The sequence below is a fragment of the Protopterus annectens genome, chromosome 6.part0, assembly GCF_019279795.1.
Source record: "Protopterus annectens isolate FY-2018-M chromosome 6.part0, PAN1.0, whole genome shotgun sequence".
NCBI classification, from domain to species: Eukaryota; Metazoa; Chordata; order Ceratodontiformes; family Protopteridae; genus Protopterus; species Protopterus annectens.
In genome coordinates this window covers 459,995,446-460,020,367 of record NC_056737.1, presented here as the reverse complement: position 1 = coordinate 460,020,367, position 24,922 = coordinate 459,995,446, and the positions used below count along the sequence as shown (strand labels likewise).

The 24,922-nt window shown below is 36.3% G+C and overlaps 1 protein-coding gene across 2 annotated transcripts in view; it reads left to right on the top strand.

Moving 5' to 3' along the window:
* Positions 1 to 24,922, top strand: part of DNAJC17 (DnaJ heat shock protein family (Hsp40) member C17) — a 968,483-nt gene that overhangs the window by 18,879 nt on the left and 924,682 nt on the right. For both annotated transcript variants that reach the window (XM_044074193.1, XR_006365217.1), the window contains exon 2: positions 1,050 to 1,119. In XM_044074193.1, coding sequence (XP_043930128.1) covers positions 1,050 to 1,119 — 70 coding nt within the window. The remainder of the gene's footprint in view (positions 1 to 1,049; positions 1,120 to 24,922) is intronic.

The following is a 24,922-nucleotide window of genomic DNA, read 5'->3' as shown; positions in this document are numbered from 1 at the left end:
TAAAGAGCCTGCTGTAACTGTAGAATGGATTGGGTACAGATCCTTCTTTCTAACATTTCATCTGGTAGCCTTACAATTAAGGATAAATTGATTATAACTAGAAGTTACATTCATCTGAGTACCTTGATTACACTTCATAAACAATTGAATAACTTCCTCATTCAGCACTACTCCAGTGCAAAACTGATGTTAGTGCTTAGAAGAGTGTGCTTAAGTATTAGTAAGCACTCCTATGCATTAAGATAAATTCTGGCACTAAAAAGCTGTCAGTGTCAAATTTAAGTGAAGTAATTAAAAAAAAAAAAAAAAAGTGACAGCACCGGCCCATAAACTGCAGCTGCAGAGTATGAAATGGCTTAGTTTACGCTCCTGTTTCTGCCTGCTGAGTGCTACATTTCAGCCTGTACTTTGAATCAAATTGCTTCGCTTAGACAGGGAATATGAAAGGACATTAACTATCTCCGCACTTCTTAACTGGCTTTCAAAGCCAACACAATACATTGTGCTTTTTTTCCCCTTCTTTATCTTACTTTTATGAAGTTAGAACATGGAGCAGATAAATCTCCTTGTACTGCAAAGAATTACAATCACTGATGATAACGTAGCGTTGTGTTCTCCACATGGATGTCAAGATTCACATCTTGAACTTTGCATTTCTTGGCATCGATGTCTTCAACACACAATGTACTCGTTACAATCGGAGACACAATCATAATCCTCTGTATTGGCAGGTAGCATTTATTTTTCAAATTAGGAAGCCAGAGTAGTGGAGCGACAATGAAAGTCAGCTATTTCATAGCAGAACTGATAAAAAGAAGGAAGCCATTTTCAGATGCAAAGTTTGTTAAACTGTTTTAGAATATTTACAGATGATGTCTGTCCAGACAAAGTCAGCAGTAGGGAATTTGAGCCTTTCATGTCTGACCATTACATGAATGAGATAATCTGAAAAGAAGACTGGAACACTGTCGTATTTTTAGTTTGGCACTGTTGATGGAGACATTACTCAACCTTCATGTTTTAATCCTTGTTTTTTTTGCTTCTTTCAGCTAAAAAAAGCATACAGACAGCAGGCACTGACATGTCATCCTGACAAGCACCCGGACAACCCCAAGGCAGGTAAGAAATATTTTGAAACATGTTTGTTACTTTTATATTAAATATGTGTTCTAGGAAAGTTAAGATCGTTTGTATAGCATTATAGTAAAAGCATTATTCATGGGTGGGGGCAGGGGTTGTAGGTATCCTGCTGCATGTTGACAAAAACTTCCCTTTGTTTATAGACGTCTTTTAGTAATGGTCACAGAAATAAATGAATCTTTGTAATGATTTCTGAGTGTTTACATGAAGAAGGCATGCAAAATTAAATATCTTAAGTTGAATTATTTATTGGTTACTCCAATATAGTCAGTTTATTACTTATCAGTTTTGCCCTTTCAGTACTAATAGACTTTGTCAGACTAATATAAGTTTAAGTAAAATTTGTTACGAATTACATGCTCACTTCGCACTAGTCACCACTCATTCCAGCTCACAAGTACTCCACTTCCTATAGTTTAATCTGCTAAAAAATACAGCTTTAAAAATCACATAAAATGTAAGAGTAGAGGTATCCAAGTCAGTAATGGGAAGTTAGCATAAGATGGCCGCTCTTGTAAGACTAACATGATAAATCACTAGTGAGAAAGACTATGGTGAAGACCTGCATGACAAAGACCCTTATAATATAACTTTGGAGTAATGTCAGAAGGTTTTTCATTGTGTTTTGGACTGAGTTATATAAATGACAAATCTCTTACGGACATTGCTATTGCAGCTATTAATGGAAAGAACACAGAGAGTGAAGATTCAGACAGCAGTGAAAACTGGCAGTCAAAATTTATATTATAAATCTCACATTCTGAATCCAAGATTCTGTGTTTGTGATGATGATTTTATATATGGGAGTGGTCAAATCATCATCATAACATCATATGTAAACAACATTGTAAGTAGCATAATAGTCAATGTGATAGCAGAAGATGCCAGCATTTCTTTCTGTTCTTTTAACTTTTTGTTCTCAGGTGTATGATGCATTAAGCGAAGGCATTGGGGTGCAGTGCCCCTGCAGAAAAAAATAGAAAGCAATTTTTTTGCTATTTTGCTATATTTTTTTTATGTTTGTCTGTGTCTTTCGTTATTCAAAATACATAATCTAAAGAAATCTAAGTCAGATTTTTTAGAGAGTTTTGTTTCAAAGAGCTTGCAGTGAGCTGGGCTGGACTAATCTGGAACTGACAGAAGATACAGAAATGCAATGTTAGTAAAGTCACTGTTTGCTTGAAAAGGAATTCCCTGAAGGTAATGTCAGATAAAGTGCCTCAGTTTGCTTGTTAAAAGTACAGAAGTGTTTGACATAACTAACTTGATTACATTGCATTGATTCAAAAATATCCACAGTCAGATTGGCAAGTGAAGCGAACATATGTATGAAAAGCATGACAAAATGTCATGCATCTGTCTCTTTGATGACATTCTGTAGAAACTCCGCTTTAGTCAGTAAGACATATAATTTGCAGCTATTAACCTAAAGAAAGCTGAGGTAGAACTCCCACCATCCTTCCTGTTAGTTCTTGAAGGTAGAAAGCAAAAACTTTGGTTGTAATACTGTCTCTGTTTTAATTTTCCTTTACTGAGAAGTGCAAAACTCTTCTCAATTGTAAGATGATGTATGAGTGAGCATGCCAGACAAAATTTAAGTTATAAATCTCTAGTCAGTCGCTTGTATCTGGTTATCATCAAACTCTTGAGACTATGGGTGATTTCTTTTATAAATTATTTCCAGAGAGTATATTAGATTTAAGACCAGTTTTTAGAAGACCAGATTTTATTTTGCAGAAGTTTCAAGGCAGCAGTCCAACTAGGCCAGACACTGTGAAGATTGATAGAGAGATTCTTTTTTAGAGATGTAATTTCAGGATATGTGAGATCAATTAATTCTGTTAATAACCGAATTGCCATGGAAAATTTTTTTATATCTTTATTTGATTATCATGGCCGGTGGTGCTATTGGAATGTCCAGGGCATTTATACTATATATATTATGTGTAAAATAGATCGAAAATCCAAAAATTAATAAATCCAGCAATATCCTGCATTTAATTATTGGGCATTATCTTGTTGTGTCTTGTCTTGTATTTTCCTAGCCCAATTTATAAATACTTACTATAAATGTATACATACATTGTAAAAAAGAATATACATTTGAATAGAATTATGGAAAATAAAATACCTTTATACCTTTCGAAGCTATGGACTTGAAGCCATTTTATCCACAATTCAATCTAAGGTCTGCATCAAGCTGCACATTCAAATCAATTAAAAAACAAATGCACATTAAAACATTAATTAAAAATAAAATAAAATAAGATTAAGTATAAAAAGCCCATGTAAGCTACAAAATGCTGAACTTTAATCATCACTTAACTTCACCTGGTCTGTTAGTCAAATGAGTAGCCACTAATATACAGTATATACAGTCATATAGTTGAGTTAAAATATAATCATGTGGTGTGATGGGGTGCAGATGTGCAAGATAATGTGAGAGTAATGCACTAGTTGCAGAGTGTAGAGAGGAGAGCAATATGAATGACTCAGTAGTGTCTGTGCTTGAGCCTGTGAGAACTTTGAGTGTGTTGTGAGAACCTGTGTTAGAACAAAGACCTGTTGAAGAGACCCTTTTTCCCAGACCCCCTCATAAACGATGCCCCCAGTATTGTGTGGATGGGTATTGGAAACTTCCTACTCTTTCTCCTTACTCTTAATTAAAGCAAACACTCTGGTTGCCTCATATGGCATGGCATTCTCATCTGTAAAGAATGATATATTTGAATGATATATCCTTTGAATATCAAAAGCTTTATTACCAGCTAATTGTATTAGAACTGTATTTCATTTGTATTTGTAACTGTTTTGTACTTTTGCTTTACAGATGCTTGAGCTGAAAATGTATTGTTTGTTTTGTATTGTGTGTGCATGTCGTGCCTGCTGGAATGAAAAGAAATGATGAATAAAAATATATATGTTATTCATTAAAATATGTTTTTATAGATTATAATGGGATACTGGCACAGCAGAGCTAATAACATTTTTTTAAAAAAAATAAAATAAATGTAATGAGCTGTTAAACAATTAAAAGGCACCCCCGCACAGTGCTGAATAGGACCAGAGATGCTAGGTCTGGGAAAAAGCCTTTGTTCATTAGCTCATTAAAAAGAGTGGAAGCCCCAGGCACTGCCATAAACATTTAGATTTAGATATGTACTGTAGCCATCTATGCCAAATTCCTGTCTCATTTTCAAAGGGGGATATATTTAACATTTTTATATATATATATATATATATATATATATATTTATATATATATATATATATATATATATATATATATATATATATATATATATATATATATATATATATATATATATATATATATATATATATATATATATATATATATATATATATATATATATATATATATATATATATATATATATATATATATATATATATATATATATATACAGATATATATATATATATATATATATATATATATATATATATATATATATATATATATATATATACATATGTGTATATGTATACACACACACTTCACTGTGGGAGTCCTTTGTAGCTTGGAAGCATGCATGAATGTGTGTGACATTTTGTGCTTTGGAATTATCATCAATCTTTCTAAACTCTTGTATATTATCTAAATACTGCCTTAATTTACCTTTAGCATTCAGTTGTTCCCCTAGTTCTGTGAGATTCCCCTTCTTCTGCCATACTTTTACCTTTATCAACCCCCTAAATAATTCTTACTGCTTCTTTCCCATATCTATTTCTGTCTTATTACTACAATATTTTAAATTCCATTTTCCTTTTATCATCTTGCATAGCTATCCCTTCAGAAGAAATGTCTGTCTTCCTAAAAACTCTCAAGTCATTTCACAATTAAACATACAAGTCGTAAAGTGCCAATGTCTCATTTTTAATTTGTTACCTTGAATCTTTATCTTAGTTTTTAGTGGTGCATGGTGTAAGTTATTGGATGTGTTTCAAAGCTTTCATTTAAACATTTCATGTTACTGTAAAATATAATTTCTTTCAAGTCTAGCCCAGTTATTGTACTGCGGGGATATTAATATGTAAATTATATCTGAGTTCTCACTATGAAATTCAAATCCTTAATTTAAAATATTCTAATATATCTGCAGAAATTTACCTTATTTTATTTCATTTCCCCTTCTAGGTCCCCAATACATCCTCACTATTGCGTATCAGGTTCTAGTCCGAAGCCACAAGTGATATTCCTTGTTGAAAGTGAATTATTCTCTTAATCTGCATAATAGTTTTAGGTAGAATATAGATGCATGCCAGTGTAATATTTCTTCCCTGATAGCAAACCCATATTACCATACATTTGCCATCATTGTTTTTCTTTTCTTCTAGCAATTGAACTCCTTTTGCAATCAGTATTATTAGTCCCCTTTTCCTTTTTCCATGACACTTTGCCATTTGTCTATTTTGAAATGCTTTCTTCCCCAAATTCACATGATTATTTTTATACAGATGTGTCTCCTGTAACATTGATGTGTGTGCTATACACCTTTTAATATAATATAATATGGTATTCTTTGTAATTGGCATTACGGGTATAGACAAAAACAATTAAGTGTTAAAACTGATGAAGCAGCCATTCTGATAAAGAGATATTAATTTCACATATTCTACATGATAGTTCTTTTTACTATATGTTTACAACCTGCAACTGACATGGTCACACTAATGCTTGGCAGGTTGATCTTGTATACAGTTTTCAAAAAGGGACATTACACTCTTCATATAGGGGCAGTTGCTCCAAATAAATAGCTGCACCCTTAGGCTTTGCATGTTCTAAAGTTGTGTTTAATGATGCTGGAAATGCCTGCTAGAGCTTTTGTTCCCTCTTGCACAGATACAGTCTGTACTTATCCTGGCTCTGTTTCCCTCTCTGATGTGAAAAAAAAACTGTTTTCATGCTTTCAGTTAACTGACTTTCAGCCTTAAGAAAAGTGCACTAGCTACCCCTAAATAAATAAATGAGGTTGTACACTGTTGTATTTAATACTGAAGTAGTAAGTCTGCTGGGGATGCAACACATTTTAAAAGCATTCACTTCATTTATTTTATTAAACTGCTTGCCATTTCTCCTTCAAATAGTAATTATGATGTTTCTTATACAAATGAATCAGAACACATTGTTTATTCATTTCCTGATTAATTACCTGCACACTCACCGTCTCCAACTGAAAGCATTTGCAAATGGGGAAGAATGCTAATACCTTTAAAAATGCATGAAACAATTCTTTTCACATGCCAGAAAACCAACATTTTTCATACTTCCCATTTTGAATCTATTTGCTTAAGAAAAAATCCTTTGCCTGCACCGTAAACTAAGTGCATTAGTCTATACTTCATCCTGTATAAAAACAGAATAAATTATTTCAATACATATACAATATAATCATTGCACTTTTACATCCTCTTCCAGCATCCCAAGATCACAGCATAATGTTGCATGTATCCATCCTTTGTTTTGTTACACTATAAACCCTAGATGTACTACAAAACAGAACTACTCTACAATATAACACAGTTTACTTCAACAAATTTATTATATAGATATTACTAAGAGGAATTTATTTTTATTTACCGTTATGTCTTCACTCACTTCTGAACCTTAATGACAAAGTGGAAACTATGCATTAGAGTTCTCCCACCAATTTAACACAGTCAACAAATGTCCAGTCTTTTTAGCTATCACTTGTTTTTTGCAGACAAACAATTTTCATGTCTAAACTGCATCTAATGGAAATGACACAGTTTTTCCTTTATTTCCTAATCTTGCATTATTGCTGGTCTTCTTCCTCATCACCTTACCCTTCCAAGATTACATTAATGGGACTACTACCGTGTTTGAATTTTACTTACAATATAGGGAAAAGAGTATACCATATTTGGATGTGATGTTGAATAAAGTTGAGACTAAACAGAAACGCATCTCACAAATTTACAAGAAACCTACATATTCAAACACTTTTTTTGTATTTTACTAACTTCCACTCTATTAGTCAGAGGAAGGCGGTGGTTAAGGGCTAATTCATGTGTGCAGCACAGATGATGTCACTAGATCAACATTTCTTACATGAATGTTCCCTGTTGAGAAATATGTTTTTTAAAAGAGGCTGCATGACAGCTTGTGTAGACAACTTGATGAATGAAGTTATTAAAAGAAATAATTTTTTAATCCAATTTTTGCCACTGTGAGAGAGAATAATATGGAATTAATTCCAAGGAAAGATTTTTTTTTATCCTATAAAAAGTGGTCTGTAATGGAGGATGATAAAAAAGTGAAGGATAAATTGGGTAAGTGACCCATGTTAGTTTATAGAAAGGACTTTAACTTAATTTTTTTGAGACCACAGTTGAAATTCCCATTGCCACAGCCACCAAAATAAGTAAATGCGGCTCCTGTCATTGTTGAAAATTTATACATATGGGTGAAAGTTTTACTATTAAGCGTCAAACATTTAAGGTAAATGGTAGTTATAACTGTAATACTGACATAAATATTCAGGTTTGTACATAGGCAAGACTGAACACAAACTAAAAGAGAATATATGAGCATCACCATGAGATCAGGAAAAATGGAGTTACAAACACACTGTTTAAACGTATCAATGAACATCCAGAGCATGAATTCAAATTTGTAGTATTGGAGAGAGTAGTTCCGAATCCAAGAGGAGGGACATGGTCCTTTACTTTTGGAAAAGAAAGAATTAACCTGCCAAATGCGCTTGAATGCTGCTAATTGGCCAGGGTTGAATGAAGTTTTGTCCATTACATGTCTGCTAAAATTAAAGTCACTTGTGAGGTAGTGTGATGATGAATGTTTACTAGTAAGCTTCAAGTGATTATTAATTCACAATTTTAGTATTTTATAAAACTTTAAGTATATTTTGGTTGTTGACTTTGGCTGTGTAGCATTCCTGAAATATAAGGGTCAGCATTTTATGATACAGAGTATGTTTTTTATTTTAAAAAGAAGTGTGTTAGTGTAAATTTTGTATGTAGCTCTTTAAAAGTTTGAATTTCTAATTAGATCATTTGATTTTATTTCATAAAAAGGTTTCTTGTTTGACAAGATTTTATCTGAAGAAATCTGTTTTATAAATAGGAAGACACTCGTTAAATGATATTAAGTGAAGTGTATTACTTTCGTCTTTAACACCGTGCCAGTCAAAAACAAGTGAGACATTATTGATGACTTGCTTTGCTCAATTGACCTGGATTTTCTCTGTGACTTACTGAGAGAGTTTTAGGCTTCATTTTGCTCTACATATTCCACCTGATATTTGTGTATTATACAGCCTTAAAACAGTAGCACTGTCAGTAGTGTGGCTGTTTGTTTTCATCTGTGCCTGAAATATCTCGGGTGAATGTTGGATGGTCCAACAACTGTTAAGTATGTCCTGGAGGCAGGAGCAAAATGCAAATTTCTCTTGGTTTTTATTCTGCACCTTGTGCCTTGGGGACCTTTCTGCAGTTTCTTTAATTTCCTTGTTAACCAGGTGCTTAATCACCCAGAATTGTAAGGATTTCAGTGCTTGGGTTAATGACAAATCAACAAATTCACTATAAAGCTACCTATATTTTCTGTGGCTACATCTTCACGCTGTTAGTTATTGCTATTTGCCAGAGTTGAGGACACTTAGAAGCGATGATCTGTCTTTGGAAATATAACCTTAGGAGTTGTTCAGGTTGACTTTAGATAAAATTGGGGTTTGCAAACTGTTTTTAGAGCTGGTCTGGCAGGTAATGATCCAGGGGGTTGTGCATGTTGTTAGAGAAACATGACAGAGGTGATATTGAAAATCTTTCAAGGGTGTAGGAAAGTTCATTTGAGCTTATTATTTCTGAGCTTTTTTTTCTGCGGTTAGGAAGGTAAATATGGATTAAAAGGACCATGTGGAGCTTTACATGTGATAGATGCACACTGTAAATATCACTTTGAATGAGGAAGGAGATTTTTCTTTCTGTGAATTGCTTCTAAAAGTTGGGCCATTTAAATAGGTTGGTAACTCGTTTTTTTCCTCATTTAGTAGATGAGGCTAGCATGGAAAGAGTTGGTTAGGTTTAACAGGAAATGAATGGTTCAGATGTTGGGGAACTGCTTGGGTGGATGAAGTTCCTACTGCAAAAGTTTGATTGGCAGTTCATAGCCATAATAAATGTGGAGATTGTGGTCTAAATACAACATCAAATCAAATGCCAGTAACCGCATGGCTTTCCCCATCTAATAAATAAACCTGCTTGAATTGATAAAACATCTGGTAAGGAAAAACATATAGACTGGATACTGTCCGCAAATACCAGAACATAATAACAGCTGTAACTCTACCTATCAGTCTAAAGTGACCACTGGCCCACGAGTATATTTTGCAAACAAAGTACACTGAAACATTTTCATAAAACTACTTTTAATAACATCCTACTGCAGTGTAAATGGAGTCCAGACAAATACCTACTGTTAGACAAAGCAGTTAACTACTTCAACCAGCCATTTTCAGCATTGCTTAAATTATTTTTCCTACTATGTAGAAAAATGTCATAGCTAATCCTGCACCCTGGATGATGTCAACCACTAGGAAATTAATGCATAGCAAAGATAGAACATGGATCCAATGGAAATCTCAGAAAACATCTTATGCCCTTCAGACTCTATAGAGACATAACAAATTAAGTTAAATAAAGAGTACACTAGTTTAAAAAAAATACTACTTTCTATTTCTACAGACCTGACACACAAACAGCACCAAACAATTCTGGCAGTCTTGTCAACCAGTTTATTAAACCAAAGTAAGTATTCTAGACCCAATACTTGAATAATTAGATTACAGCATTACTTGAAAGCTGAATAACCACTTAATTGATGATGCCTCATCACTAAAGAAGAACAGTGCAGTTCAGCTACGTAACTCAAGCCCTCTGACTCTATAGTTTGTCTTGTTAATCTACTTGAGCAGAGGATACACTATCTCTGGATTCAGGCTACATTATTTCCATGTTAAGGGGCTGGTTGCAGTCGGCCATATCCAACGTTGGACCAAACCGTACTATCTCTACTCTCTAAAACGCTGGAAAAATGCATTCATCAGGAAATCCTGCAGTGTCTGTCTCCAACCCCACATTGGTTTAGGACACGGCACAGTAATGACACTGCATTATTTAATTTTCTAAATAAAATTAACTTACACAATAAAACCTACTCATTGTATGTATTTTGTTTGACTTATCAAAACTTTTTGGCACTGTTTCCATGATCTGCTCCTCCATTGATTAGCCCAAGTTTTATGAATAAAGTCACCATCAACTAGTTCTAAATTGTTTCGCACACAAATCTCAGTAAGATGGAAGCTTGCACATTCCAACCAGTTAGTGTAGGTGTCCCAGGGATCCAGCCTCAGACCACTTTTATTTAATATTTCCGTTAGTGATATGTATGCAATAGCAGACAAGGGTGCCATTATTGAATACATATATGATTCCATACTAATCTGCAAAACCAGAATTGTATCCCAACCCTAAATGGCAACACATGTTCCACTGACAAAAACTGAAACCTGTATGTCTAACTCTCAATTTTGGTTGAATGCAAAAAACAGGTATTCCAAACTGAGTGCTTCAGTAAACCAAACTTTTCGTCGTATCTCTTCACTTCTTTTAAAAATGCAGTAGTTGAGCTAGTCCAGCATACTAAACCTGAGAGTTCTAGTGCATTAGAGTACCAAATTTAAGCAATACATACATTTCACAGTCTCCAAAACCAGTAAAACAAATAGGCATGCTTTGCAAATCCAAACTATACCTCACAAACAGGCTAAACCATACAGCTCAGACACAAACTGGAACAAACCTACAACAAAATTACAATGTATAAGTTCATAGGTAGTTAGTAGGCAAACAGTCCAAGAGACCATTAAGGAGCCTATTCCAAATTTCTAGTTACCCCAAAGCACTGTATGGTTAAGTGACTAGCTCAAGGTTAAACAGTAGGAAATTAAGGCTGTGAGAATGGAACCTGTTCAACAGGAATTATCTCATAACCGATAGCCTTAATCCTTTGCACTAACTGCCAGACTATCCTGCTTAAACACAACACTGCATAGCTCTCAAAAAATCCAGTAGCTAGAGCTGCATAGCATATTAACTGTCACACAACTAAAAAAACAGCATTAGCAGTAAGCCACACAGATCTCCATCCATCACACACTTAATACAATATTATAACCATCCAGAAATCAGTGTTCCCAACATCATCTTCAGGTAGCTATATCAGTTCATACATTCAGTATGTAGAGTCAGTGCACCTAACCAATGTTAACTAAACTCTGGAATTCTATTCCTTCTGAACTAAAAGCCAGGACCAAAACTAACCTTTTCACAAAACAGCTAAAAGAGCACTTAACAGATAACTGGCTTTGCAAGTGTAAAAACACTTGGAAATTATTACTGTACAAAAATCACTGTCAGTCAATGGCTGTCTGTTATCTGTAACCCTAGGTAACCATTAGAAATGTTAGACCCTCTAGAGCAACTCCCAAAACACACAGACAGAATAACTGAAGAAAACAGACTTGCGTATACTTAGCCCGAGATGGCTGTTTCTTGTGATATTCCCTTTTCTCCACGATATGGTGATCCTGGAGTTAGTATGTATAAGTTCAGGGCTTGCCCCACCCCTGCAATACAGTTTGAGGTTCACTCTTCTGCATTTTCATTTTTTTCCAGAGTGTCAGCACTCTGCATTTGGAGATTTCAGTAGGGAGATGCAACCCTAATCTAATATGGGAACTCTGTATTAAAGACAGAACTTCTAGATCAAATTACTTCTGTGAGCCTTCTTTAGTGCTAATATAACTTACCATGCTCTCTACTGCTCCACTCCTCCTTGTGTGAACTTACTAATAACAATATCTGCTTCTCAACCCATTCACAACCAGTCAGTCACTCGGCAGTTATCATCTAGCATCCCTACCTAAGAATTCTTCACTCTTCCTTACATCTGATTTGCAATAGACCCAGTAAACGTGGACTCTTCATCAACCAGTCCTCCAACAAAAATAAACTCACCCCTCTATATAACATCCCAACATCTGTATTTCTGCCCCCTTTACAAATTCACTCATGTACTGCTTCCTGTCTCTACTGGACTACTGTGCACACACACATTTATATTAAAATTATTCAGAATTACAGTGATTTTATAGTATCAGAATGATAGTTGTCCTGATGTTTTAAATACACAGTGTAATGTTAAAGCCATATTGTGTTTTACTTTGTCCTGTTACTTGACCTTAATTGTTTAATAAACTAATGTTAAGATTTTGACTTCCAAGATAACTGCACATTGAGTAACAGCTCAGTTCTAGCACTCCCAGTGTGAAAAACGGAAACTTAGCAGCGAAAGCTCGTGGACCTAAATTTCTGAATAAATTTCAGTATTTGGCTAGTAAGTGCTCTGCCCGTGTGCCAAGAAAAAAGAGGTAGAAAGCTACAAAAAGTGTCAAAAAACACTGACTGGGAAAAGTAATGTGGCTGTTCAGCAAAAAGCTGTACAAGATCCAGACATGACTTCCAGTAACCTAGAGGAAAGTAAAAGGCAGGAAACTCCAACTCACCAGTAGAGACACAAGGCACCAATAAAGGCAGTCCCAAAACTTTCCAAAAAAAATCTCAGCAGCAAAACCAAAATAAAGCAGTTTGTTTCACATACAAAACAGTACAACCAGCACAGGATTTAGCACTTTCGTCTCCCTACAGGAAACTTCATCAGAATCAAGTACAAGGAAAGTGTAAGGCAACTGCACACAGATCTGATTAAAATAAATGAAACGCTGATGGAGTACATCGATGCAAATAATAAAAGGCTGGGAAAAAAAATGGAAGAAACTTTGAAAGGATATTCAGATAAGGTGATGGAACTGAAAAAAAATAGTGGTTGAAATGAAAAAAAGGATGGCAGAATATAAGACTCACAAGACAAGATGTTTTCAAAAATAATAGAATAATAATAGAATTTCTTCGCATATGCAGGGAAATGGGTTTTCACTTGCCTGTAAGGGAATGGGTGAAATTGATGCTACACATGTCTGTGGCTAGGTACTAAAAATACTTGTGTAAGATTACCTGATACATTCAGGCACAGGATGCAACTGCCCACTATCTCTGGTCTATGAAAACCTTTCTGGAGGTGATGTGAACCGGTGGAGACATTATCATGTAAGAAATGTTTGGGGTTGAGCTGGCTCCATGGCATAGAGGGAAAAGATCCCACCCATGTTGCAGGTGACTCCTGTTGCCTAGACTGCCTGTAGATGCAGGCTGGGGAAGATAAATGTGAGTGGCCACTGCTGGTTTGCCCATCTTGTAAGAGAAATATGGCTATGACTCATCATATGGGTGACATCTAGGAGAGTTCACGTTGTGCTCATCCAGCAGAGTCCTGATCCAGATGAGCTTTCTCTAGCATGGTGCATTTACACTAAGTACCAAGGGGAAACTAGTATGCAGAGTCATGCTTCCCCATAAGAGGTAGCGATTGAAGGCTTAAAGGTGTCATCAAGGGAGTAAGGGCATGCTTCCATAAAGAGAGGTAAACCACTGTCCAGGACCACCAAGCTGGCATGCTCCCTACTCCCTGCCTTTTGCCAGGGAATGGAGGGCTGATAGCAGTTTCTGGTCAGGAACAAATGGGCCATAGTGCTTGTGTCTGCCCCAGGAATACCAGTTCCCATTCTGACAAAGTACAGGGATCATTTTGAGTGAAGATAGAGGAGCCACTGGGAAAGGTCCTGGAGGGGGGGCAAAATGTCTGAAGTTGAGTTGGAGGGGAGAGTATAGTGCCTGTTTCTAGATTTTCTGAAGAGCGCTACAAGATCAATGGAAACTGAGTCACGTAGGGGAACTTTTCAGCAGTTATTATGAAGATTCTCACCCAGAAATTGTAATAGAAACTCCTGTCATGTGGGAATTGGCTCCAGCTGTTTCGGGAAATGGTGTCAGTGGATAAACTAAATGGCACACTTGTAATATTTGAGATTAAATGATCAGATTCTACAGATTTTTTAGCAGAAGCATAGGGATGGTCAAGTGTAATGAATTAACAGTATTGTAAAATTGGATTAAAGGTTTTTTTCTCTGCTTTGCAATGTATTTTCTTCTCTAGTTAAATATGCCTTAAGTGTAGTTATATTTAAAGATCATGTACAGATATATTTTTACTGTTTTTAGCTATAATTATTGCTGTAATCATGTGAAGTGTGTTTTCTGATTCTAAAATTCATACATGTTACTTTTAGTTACTTCATTGGCACTGTATTTTTTAAGTGCATTAAACTTGGGTTTGTGTTTACTGTGAGTGGCTATTCAATTACTTCCTGATTTACATGCCATCGGCTCTCTCCTTCTTATAATGCAATTGTGAGGAAGCATGTTTTCCTTAGTCTGCAGCAGATTTCAACTCAAAATGCAACAAAGAATGCAGCACAGTCAGTCAAATAATAAATCGGTACATAAAATGCCAGCAATAGTTAAGTAAAAGGTAACAAATGGAAAATGGAACAAAAGACTATTCCTAATAAAGTGCATAGTGCTTGATATACAGTTTAATAACACAGAAGTAATACAGTAATAAATACTTGTCTATAATGGAATGATCAGTTTTTAGAAAGAGGACTAAGGGAATGTGATTCTCCTCAGTACTGGCCCTACGGTAAAATACATTTGTGTCAGATATATATTGAATGGCTTAGTGCTGGACAAAAAACTTTTGGAATAATTGGACGATACTGAGTCTGACAGTCCCCCTCGGCTAGCAGACACCATGGTTGGCAAGGTGATTTTCTTGGCTCCCTGTGTGTGATATTTGTTTCTGCTGAGTCCTGTGGTACAACTCCTCAATGAAGCACATCCTAAACAGCCAACACCTTTGTGGTGTTGTTGTCAGTGCCAGAGAGGGTAGCATCCCCACACTGTTTGTACAGGAGAACGTTAAAGACCTCCTAAGGCATGTCACCCACCTAAACACAGGCCCAAAACACACAGGCCAAAATAGTTAACAAGTCAGCTTGTCTCATCCTGGGTTAAGTGGGCCTCAGTTCTCCCATTCAGGCTCCCTCACAAGATCCCTTCATGGTAGTTCAGGACTTTATTGATTCTCTGAGATCCAGGCAGCTGACCTTTGAAGAGCTTACATTGTCAGGGGTATCCTGTATAAAAAGACAGATACTTTGGATTCAGAGATGAAAGAACTGGTCTATGCAAATATTTTCAGCCTCTTACCTGCAGTCTGACACTAACAACACCCCTTCTTGAGTCTCATAACCTGTGGGTGTCTCCTTTGCAGATGCTGTTGTTTATGAGGTGAAGGAGTACTTCTGATGGGAAGCTGAGGAGTTCTGTCAAGCACAGATTAGTGACAGGAACATTCTGGGCCTGCCAGCACCAAAACTCCTGTATGATGCATTTTACAACTGTCATAGCACAAATTAAATAATAAAGAATTTTACTTTTTGACTCTGTCAAAAATTACACTTCAGGATGTGCAAAATATTTGTTCATTCTATAAACAGTGCTGGGAGACTGCCTGCCAGAATTCAATATCAAGCTCAAAGAACAAAGGAAAAACACTACATATGCACCCTTTTCTTATCAATTTTATGCATGCAGAACTTTGACGTTACATTGCTTTCAGCAAATCACTTCATTTTAAAATATTCTCGCTTAGAGCTTTACTTGGGCTCTTCACAAATATGCATTTCAAATCATAAGCCACCTGTGTTTAAAATTTACAATCATTCAGCTTTGTAACTTTCAGTACTAGTCCACACTGTCTCACAGACAGCCTTGCAAAGGCTTATCCCCACCCTGAGAAGGCCATAGTGTACTTTGATTGATCTGGTTTCCATGGATACCTAACGCAATTCATTAACTTTGTAAAACTAACTTTTAAACATAAGATAACATCCATTAACACCTACTGCACTTACTTTGCCTTCAATTATCTGTAAGTACACTGCAATTTGCTAACAGAGAGAATGCAATTGTAAGGCACTTAAAATATAAGATTAAAAATAGGACAAGGACAAGGGAAAATGAATGGGGGTAGAGATAAAAATAGAAATGGTAATTTTAATAACAATGTTAGTAATAACAACAATAATCAACATAATGCTGACTTTTCTGATGTTGTTAAAGGAATTGCCAAAACCAATGCTTTACCTAATCAATGTTTTCAAACTGACATGACTGATGTAAATAATGTTGTCACAACTGTAGCAGAAATACATCAGATAGATTTGACTAATGCTACAGCTCTTAAAATAACTGAAACTGAATCCATGGGTGAGGCCATTGACAATATAGGTAGTGAAGTCATGGACTCTACCAATGGATTAAATACGCATGCCTTAGCTTGTAGTAAAGTTAACAGTGGAGGTGAAGTTGTTAGAAGGAAGATTTGTTCCAACAATAGAGACAGCCCCACTGGCTCTTTAGGGATGACCCCTTTCCCCATTTCCGAGATTCGGAGGGGAGGGTGGGATCGCTCTATGAGCAGAGGGAGACAAAAGAGGAGGTTAACAGAAGAAGAGAGTACAGGCCCGACCCTGAAAAAAATGTGGGAGAGAACAGCCAATCGTTGATTTGGAATATTTCTAGTAGGGTACTGACCAAAAATGAAATCCTCTTGTTAGAAAAAGGACTTTCTTTTATTCCATCTACTAGGAGTGATATTACAGATTCTGTTTTGGATTTAAAACTATTTGTAAGGAATATCCAATTGAAGTTAGATTTCGGTAAAGTCAAAACAGCTACTGAAATTATCCCATTAAGGAAGCCTAGCACATATATTCCCAACATGCACCCACTTATAGACGCTTATTCCAAATTAGTAGAGGAGGAGTTACATGAGGTAGATAAGAAGAACAAGAATAAAAGATGGTATGGTAACCTGTATCCTGAATTGAGATCGGCATTAAGGGACCTTAGAGAAGATATTAATATAGTTATTAGACCTGCCGATAAGGGATGCCCCATTGTTATTATGGATACTGATCCTAAGTATGAATGATTTGCTTAGTGATGTACAGTTTTATCAAAAAATAAGTGTGGATTGAGTAGATAGGATCATCAAGGATGTTTCTGATTTCTTATCTGAAAGTCACCATGCAGGCAGAATAGATGATAGTTTGTTCAGTTTCTGTTCTATTGATGAACCATTGATACCTTGTATTCAAGGTGTACCGAAAATACATAAAAATCCTGTATGCCCACCCATGAGACCAATTGTTGCGGGGCGTGGCTGAGTTACTGAACCTATATCATTATATTTAGAATCTAAGTTACGACTAATAGTTAATAAATATATGTATATACTGAAAGATACCAAACAGTTTTTGATTATGTTATATGATGAGATGAAGGAAGTGTCTGTTACAGATAGATTTTGGCTAGTTACCCTAGACGTACAGTCTCTTTTTACTACCATCCCGAACTTACAGGGGATGGAGAGTATTCAAAGGTGTATGATAGCCCATCAGTCTATGACTGATTGTCGGGTAGATACTTTATGTAAGCTGATGCATGTGGTTTTGCATCATAACATATTTACTTTTGACAATCAGGTATATAATCAGAAGGATGGCGTAGCTATGGGCACTTCCTGTGCCAATAGCTACGCCAACCTTGTTATGGCAGACTGGGAAAGCAGACAACTGTTTATGTTGGATAGTTATAGGCGGAATGCCAGGTTTTATGTCCGTTTTGTAGATGATATTTGTTCCTAATTTGGAAATCTGGGTATGCAGAATTATTTGAGTTCCTACAGCAAGTAAATTCCTTAACCAGTTATTTGAAATTTACGATGACGGCTTCAGAGCATTTTATTTCATACCTAGATGTATTTGTACAGAGGTTGCCTAACGGCTTATTGAATACAGGGGTGCATAGGAAACTATATTATAGAAATTCTCTGTTGCATAGATCCACTATGCACCCTAGATTCATTTTTAAGAACATCATATGAGGGCATCCCGTATGAATCCTACGGAGATTGGCTATAGGAATGAAATTACCAGATTGAGACAGCATTTGATAGAGAGATCATATGATCCTGAGGAAATTAATCAATGTATTGTTTCTGCCGATCTACTTAGGGAAGGTAGAGCTTCCCCATATTATGCAAATTGGAAACAGGATACTCAGGTATTGAGTAATGATAACCAGTGTGATGGAGAGAATATGAGGGTATGTATATATCGCACCCAAGATGCTGGTGATATTAGGAATGCTTATTTGAAGTTTTGGGATATCTTAAAAGTAGATCCTGATATTTGTAAGGTAGTAGGAAATGCTCCAAAGTTTATATATAAGAATAGAATGAATTTATATAGAATGTTATGTAACTATGGTTGTATTGAATCAAGATCTTATGTGAATGTTAGAGTTAATAGTAATATTACTAGACCATGTCAGAAATGTAATTTTTGTAATTACATAAACAGTACCACTACTTTTATACATCCTGTCAGACAACAACAGTATAATTTTTCACCTAAGGCCAGTTGTAACTCTCAACATGTAGTCTATCTGGCAGCCTGCGGTATGTGTCCCGTGTTTTACGTGGGTTAGACCAATAGACTGTTAAGAGATAGTTAGGGAACATCTGTACAGTATAAGAGTGAAATCTGATAAGAATGCCCTATCTAAACATGTTCTTGAAACATCTATAGATCATCAATTTCAGTTTTTAGTAGTCCAGGTCTATCATCCCACTATCAGAAGGGGTGATATATGGAATAAAACAGAACAAAATGAGACAAAATGGATTATTAGGCTGAGAGCCGACCGTCCGCCTGGACTAAATGACAGAGTTCCCATCAGACCTATTTTGAAAGGCAAAGGACTTAGGAAATTAGTATAGTTATTATGAGCTATTATATAGCTTTTATTTTTATCCAATTTTAATTAGTTTTTCGTCCGTGTATTTTAGATTTGTAATATGGCTGATGCTTAAGAAATATAATTTTATTAGGGCTATATTTCTTGTACAATATGTGCTTGTAAACATGAGTTGGGTGTATTTCTTGATAGTACATCATGTCCTATTTTACATGTTGCTTTTTGCAAGAATACAGCAATATATCTTATATTTTATATTTTATGTTGAGAGGGAGTGATGTCATGGAAATAAACCTATGAATATGGCTTTTCCCCACCATATGTTTGTAAATGGCCTGAGGAAGCCTATTAGGTGAAAGCGCTTGCCGTTGTTTTATTATATTAAAGGATTTTATTCTTGCATTTTGGAATTTTCATTCTACAAAAAGAGGATTTGCCTGCCACTTGGGATTGTGTTTCCATATACTGATTCCATCAGCTTTTTTGATATTTACGAGGCAATTGTGCCTGAACTGTTTATTTGTTCTCAGCTATTCCAGTCTCCTTTTTATACATTCTGATTAACTTAAAATATAAGGCTGCTACTTGTACGAAAGATTTATCTTGCATAATTCAGTATCTGTTTAACGTAAACATATTATAAGCAATTTGAATAATTTGTAAAGAAACTGCAAGTTAATATGTATTTAGTGAAGAATGAGCACAAGATATAATATTTTTCCTTAACAGTCCTCCCCCATTTGACACTATGTGTTACATAACCCACACAATTGTATTTTAATTCTTCTTAATTTGATAAAATATGCCTCTGCATCATAATATTCATCATCTACAGTGATTTGATTTTTTCATTATCAGATACTTTTATGGGTGGCATCGCGCATATGGGTGAGGATAATCACTTTGTAATCGCAGCCTTTAGAACAGAAAATATTAAAAGAATAATGCCAATTATTGTAATGATACCTTGTAATGTACCAAGTTCCTAAGTTACCAAGTGCACTGCCCAACCATCAAAAACGTTTTTGGCCCTTTGCTCAGTGAAATTGGCTAACTTTTCTTGTTCATCATGATAGTCAGTAATATAGGAACAATGCTGACTTCCTGTGAGAGCACATGACACACCCCCCCCCGGCAGATAGCATTATGTCGAGTACCAGCCTATTTTGTAGTACCACAGTATGAATTTCAGTCATTTCTCGATTTGCCATCCTAATGTGATGTGAAGTGTGGTCTGCTACCTCCTGAAGAATTTGAGCAATCATTGTGATTTTGAGCATTGTTCTTTGAACTCCATACACAGGAGCAAAGAGTGAAAATACTTGCTCTGCCCAGTAAATTACATGTTTATTTTTCAGTCTGCCTGCTGGAGGATTCTCGAAATGTTGAATAGCAGTTTGTAGGCAAGCAGGGGTGGGCATGATCACCACAAATATAGTAACGATCTTCTATCATGCCCATGACACGCCCCTAGTCATAGCTTTTTAAGTATAAAGAGTTCACCATACTTTCATGTGTAGTGTCATTGCATCTGCTGGTTCCACTGGTACTGTTCCATTTCTGGCATAACATGTGTCTCCATGATTTGTTGTTGCAAGCTGAAGAGACACAACCTTTGAAAAGTTAGCCACATTACACCAAGTTAAATTAATATCCCTAAGTTCATTTTCAAATGTCACTTGTGATGCAGGAATTGGAATAATGGGAATCCCTGCCTTAGAATGATGTATATGTGAACACACCCAACAGTTTATCACATTTAAATCCACAGCATATTGTTAAATAACCTACAGGAAACCATTTTCTATTGACCAGTTTTGTAAGAGGAAACGGTAACAAAAACAAGTTAGGTGTATCTGCTGCCATTGGATTCATCGTGGACTACTGTCCACTGTTTTCTTTTTAATCCTTCACTGGGGCAGAGTTTGTCATCCTTCAATCTTCCTTTGCTGACAAAGATGATTCGTCTGGGGCCTCCACATGCCAAATCTTTTCTTACAGTGCGATAAATGAATCCAAGTTGGGAAACCCACACAGTGTACAGCAGTATAGGTGGTCAACAAAAACTGGAAAGGGACTTTCCATTTAGACTCAAAACAATTCTTTCTCTTTAAGGTTTTAACATAAACCCAGTCACTGGGCTGCAGTCTGTGACAGGTCTGGTTAGGAGGCTGAGGAAGAGCTTCTCGTACACTTCTGTGGTACTGTTGCAAGAAATGAATAAGTTTTGTGCAGTAAGACAGTATGACTTTATCAGTTAGTCAGTTCTTTATTTGACACAGGTGGAGTAGCTAGGCCCATTAATATCACGGAGGCGCTCAGTCTCCTTGTACTATTTAATGACTCCTCATACTCATTAGTGCTAAGGGAAGTGCCTCTGACCAGTTAATGTTGGTCTCGCCACAGAGTTTTACTACCTTAGTTTTAATGGTCCTGTTGACCCTTTCTTCTAATCCAAATGACTATGGATGGTTGGGTGGGACACTGATGACCTAAACCATTGTTAAAAATCGTACATAACCGTTTTGTCAGCACATTACTGAAATGTGTTCCGTGATCACTACTGATAGTAGAAGGTACACCAAACCTAGGAATAAATTCAAAAATAAGTTTCTTAATACCTGCTACATAATCTGCCTTATGGCATGGGTAAGTTTTACCCATGCAGAAAACATACATACTGTCACAAGTATGTGTTGTAAATTACGGACCTTTGGCATCTGGACAAAGTCCAGCTGCACATTAACAAAAAGTCCCCAAGCTGGTGGTAAACATGCAGCTTTAATATTTGCATTTTTGCTGACATTATGTTCTAAACATATTGCACAATTATTAACATACTGAAGTATCAAACAAGAGACATGGGGAGCATACCAACTTTGGGTAATTCGATTAAATAAAGTTGTCTTGCATGCATGGGCTGGTAAATGAAATGCCATTACCAGATAAGGTGACAAGGAGGCAGGTGCCACCAATCAGCCATCTGGCTGTCACCAAAGCCCATCTGTGGATTTACTGCATCTGTCCTTAAGCCACCTCTGAACTTCTCCCTTTGATGCTTCAGCTTGGAAAGTTGATACTTTCTTAAAATCAAACACATCATCACTTTTAGATTAATGTAATAGCATCACATGTAATTTTGCACAAAGTCTTTCTATAGCTTCCTTAGCAGCTTGATCTGCCAAATTATTTCCTTTTGAAACAATATCTACACCTTTTCAATGGGCACTACATTTGACTACCGTTAATTCTTTAGGTAACAAAAGAGCATCTAAAAGAGCATTGACATATGAATAATTCTTTGTCTGAGTTCCTGCTGAGATTAAGAATCTCTTCTGTTACCAAAGTTGTCCAAATTCCTGCACAACACCAAAAACATAATGACTGTCCGTGCACACATTTACAACTTTGTCTTTTGCTAACTCAAAAGCCTTTTATAGAGCCACTAACGCAACTAACTGGGCAGAATGTATACCCTCTAATCTTTGATGGAGAAAAACCTCTTTACTGGTGCAGACGGATATTCCTGCGACCAGGCTTCTATTTTGATCTCTTCCACAGGAACCATCCTCAAATAGACCTAGTTTAGCACTGGGTATCGGTGTGTCCTTTAAGTCATTCCTAGGGGAATGCAGATAATTAGTCTCACACACACAATGATGCACTTCACCATCCTTAGCAGTAGGTAACAAAGATGCAGGAGTTAGAACAGAGTATGAGGGAAATAGAAGGATCAGAAAGATGTGTAAGGTCATATTTAGTTAGACGTGCAGTTGAGCGGGCTTGAGTTTTCATTTTAAGTAAAAGAGATGGTACAGAATGATGGAAGGCTACTTACTGTAAGATCATGCCGGAGCACCAGTGATTGTGCGATATAGACTAGAAAGGCAGCAGCAGCCACTGCCCTTAAACATGGTGGAAATTCTGTTTTAACAGTCTCAAGTACTGTGCTATAATAAGCTAATGGATGATAATTGTCCGATTGTTTCTGTGCAAGCACTTCCTGAGCAAACCCATTTCTTAAGTCTTTCCATAGTATGGTAACCCTAAAGCTGGGGCAGTAGCTAAAGCTTGCTATAAATTTTGAAATTAATTTTCTTCCTCACTGTTCCAGTGAGGGACTCTGATCTATCCTGTTTTAAAAGATTTGTCAAAGGTTTAGCAATTTCTACATAGTTGGAAATCTACTGTCTACAATATCCTGTCATACCTAAGAAATATCTAAGCTGACGCTGAGTGGTTGGCTGTGGGGCTTTAGCTGTTGTCTCAATACGAGATGGTAGCATCTGCCTATTACCCTGAGATATCAGATTACCAAGGTAATGTACCTGAGATAACCATAACAGTAGTTTTTTTTTTCTCAGCACCATATGTCCCTTTTCTGCAAGAATAGTTAAAAGGTGTAGTGCATCCTGCTGGCGATACTGTAAATAATTGGATACTATTAGTAAATTGTCTACATATTGCAGTAACACGACCTACCTGGAAATGTCACATCTTTCAAATCCTTTCTTAGAATTTGAGAAAATAATTAAGGAGATTCAGTGTATCCCTGTGGGGTAACCTTGTCCACATATACTGCTTTCCCTTATAAGTAAAGGCAAACAGAAGCTGACTTTCAGGGTGAATAGGTATAGAAAAGAATGCTGTACACAGATCCATCACATAAAAATATTTTGCTGTAGGTGGTGTGCAACTCAGTATTATTGCCAGATTTGGAACCACAGAAAAAGTTGGTAATACTGCATTGTTTACAGCTCTCAAATCTTGCACAAACCGGTAAGTATCCTTTTGTGGCTTTACAGGGAAAACAGGAGTATTACAAGGGCTTTTAGCTTTCACTGTTATTCCTTGTTTTATTAAGGACTGAATTACAATTTTAATTCCATGCTCTGCCTGTGATTTCAGTGGATACTGTGGAACTCTAGGGAGAGGTTTAGATGGATCCAATTTTATTTTTACGGGTTTTTCAGATTTTAATATACCTACTTCGTTAGCATGTTTATCCCATAATTTAGTAGGTACCTGCTGCAACAGTTCTTCAATAGTCTGTATGTATTTAGCACGCCGTCCTTCAGCTTGTGCTGAGACTGCTAACACTTCCCCCTCTGATTCTGTTGGAACATCTAAATACACCCCTTCTGGTGTACAGTAAATAGTACAGCCCAGTAAATAGTACAGCCCAGTTTGCATAACGGGTCTCTTCCTAACAAGTTCACAGGTGCAGTAATACTTGAAAGGAAATAATGTCTTTCATCAGTAGATCCTAAAGAAATAGGTATAGGCTTTGAAACAGAATATGTGACTGTAGTTGACTCCAACTGCCTTTACTTTATGTTTTGATACTATCTCAAGTAACTTTTAATACAGACTAGTGGCTCCAATATCCGCAGGAAAGGAATTTCCTTTGAATTTACTTTTACCTTAACAATAAGGTCCCTTTTGCTCTATTGGCAGCAGAGGATCAGGATTTATTTTTATATTAGTACTCTCTGACGTAGTTAGTGTGGTGATTCCTGACTCCTTCCAGTTTGAGCAGGTGGAGAAAATGCAGTGTTGTTATAATTCGGCTGCAATTCAGCCCAGGTACTGGACTCTCTGCATTCGCTTGTGTGGACATTCTTCCTCTCCAGAGTCCTGCTTCATCACAATTAAAGCAAGAACTATCAGATGAGGCAAGAGGGGCACTATCAGCTCATTGTTGCCAATAGATGCACCTTGTTCCCCTTGACCAGCACTCTTACTGAACCCCCTAAGAACTACTCTCCCTCTTTCCCTGCACCTGCTTTGTCCCCTTGGGGTTTGTAACTGCCTTATTTGCAAAGATAACAGCTTATCCTCAGTATCCTTTCTTCATTTTTCCTGATAC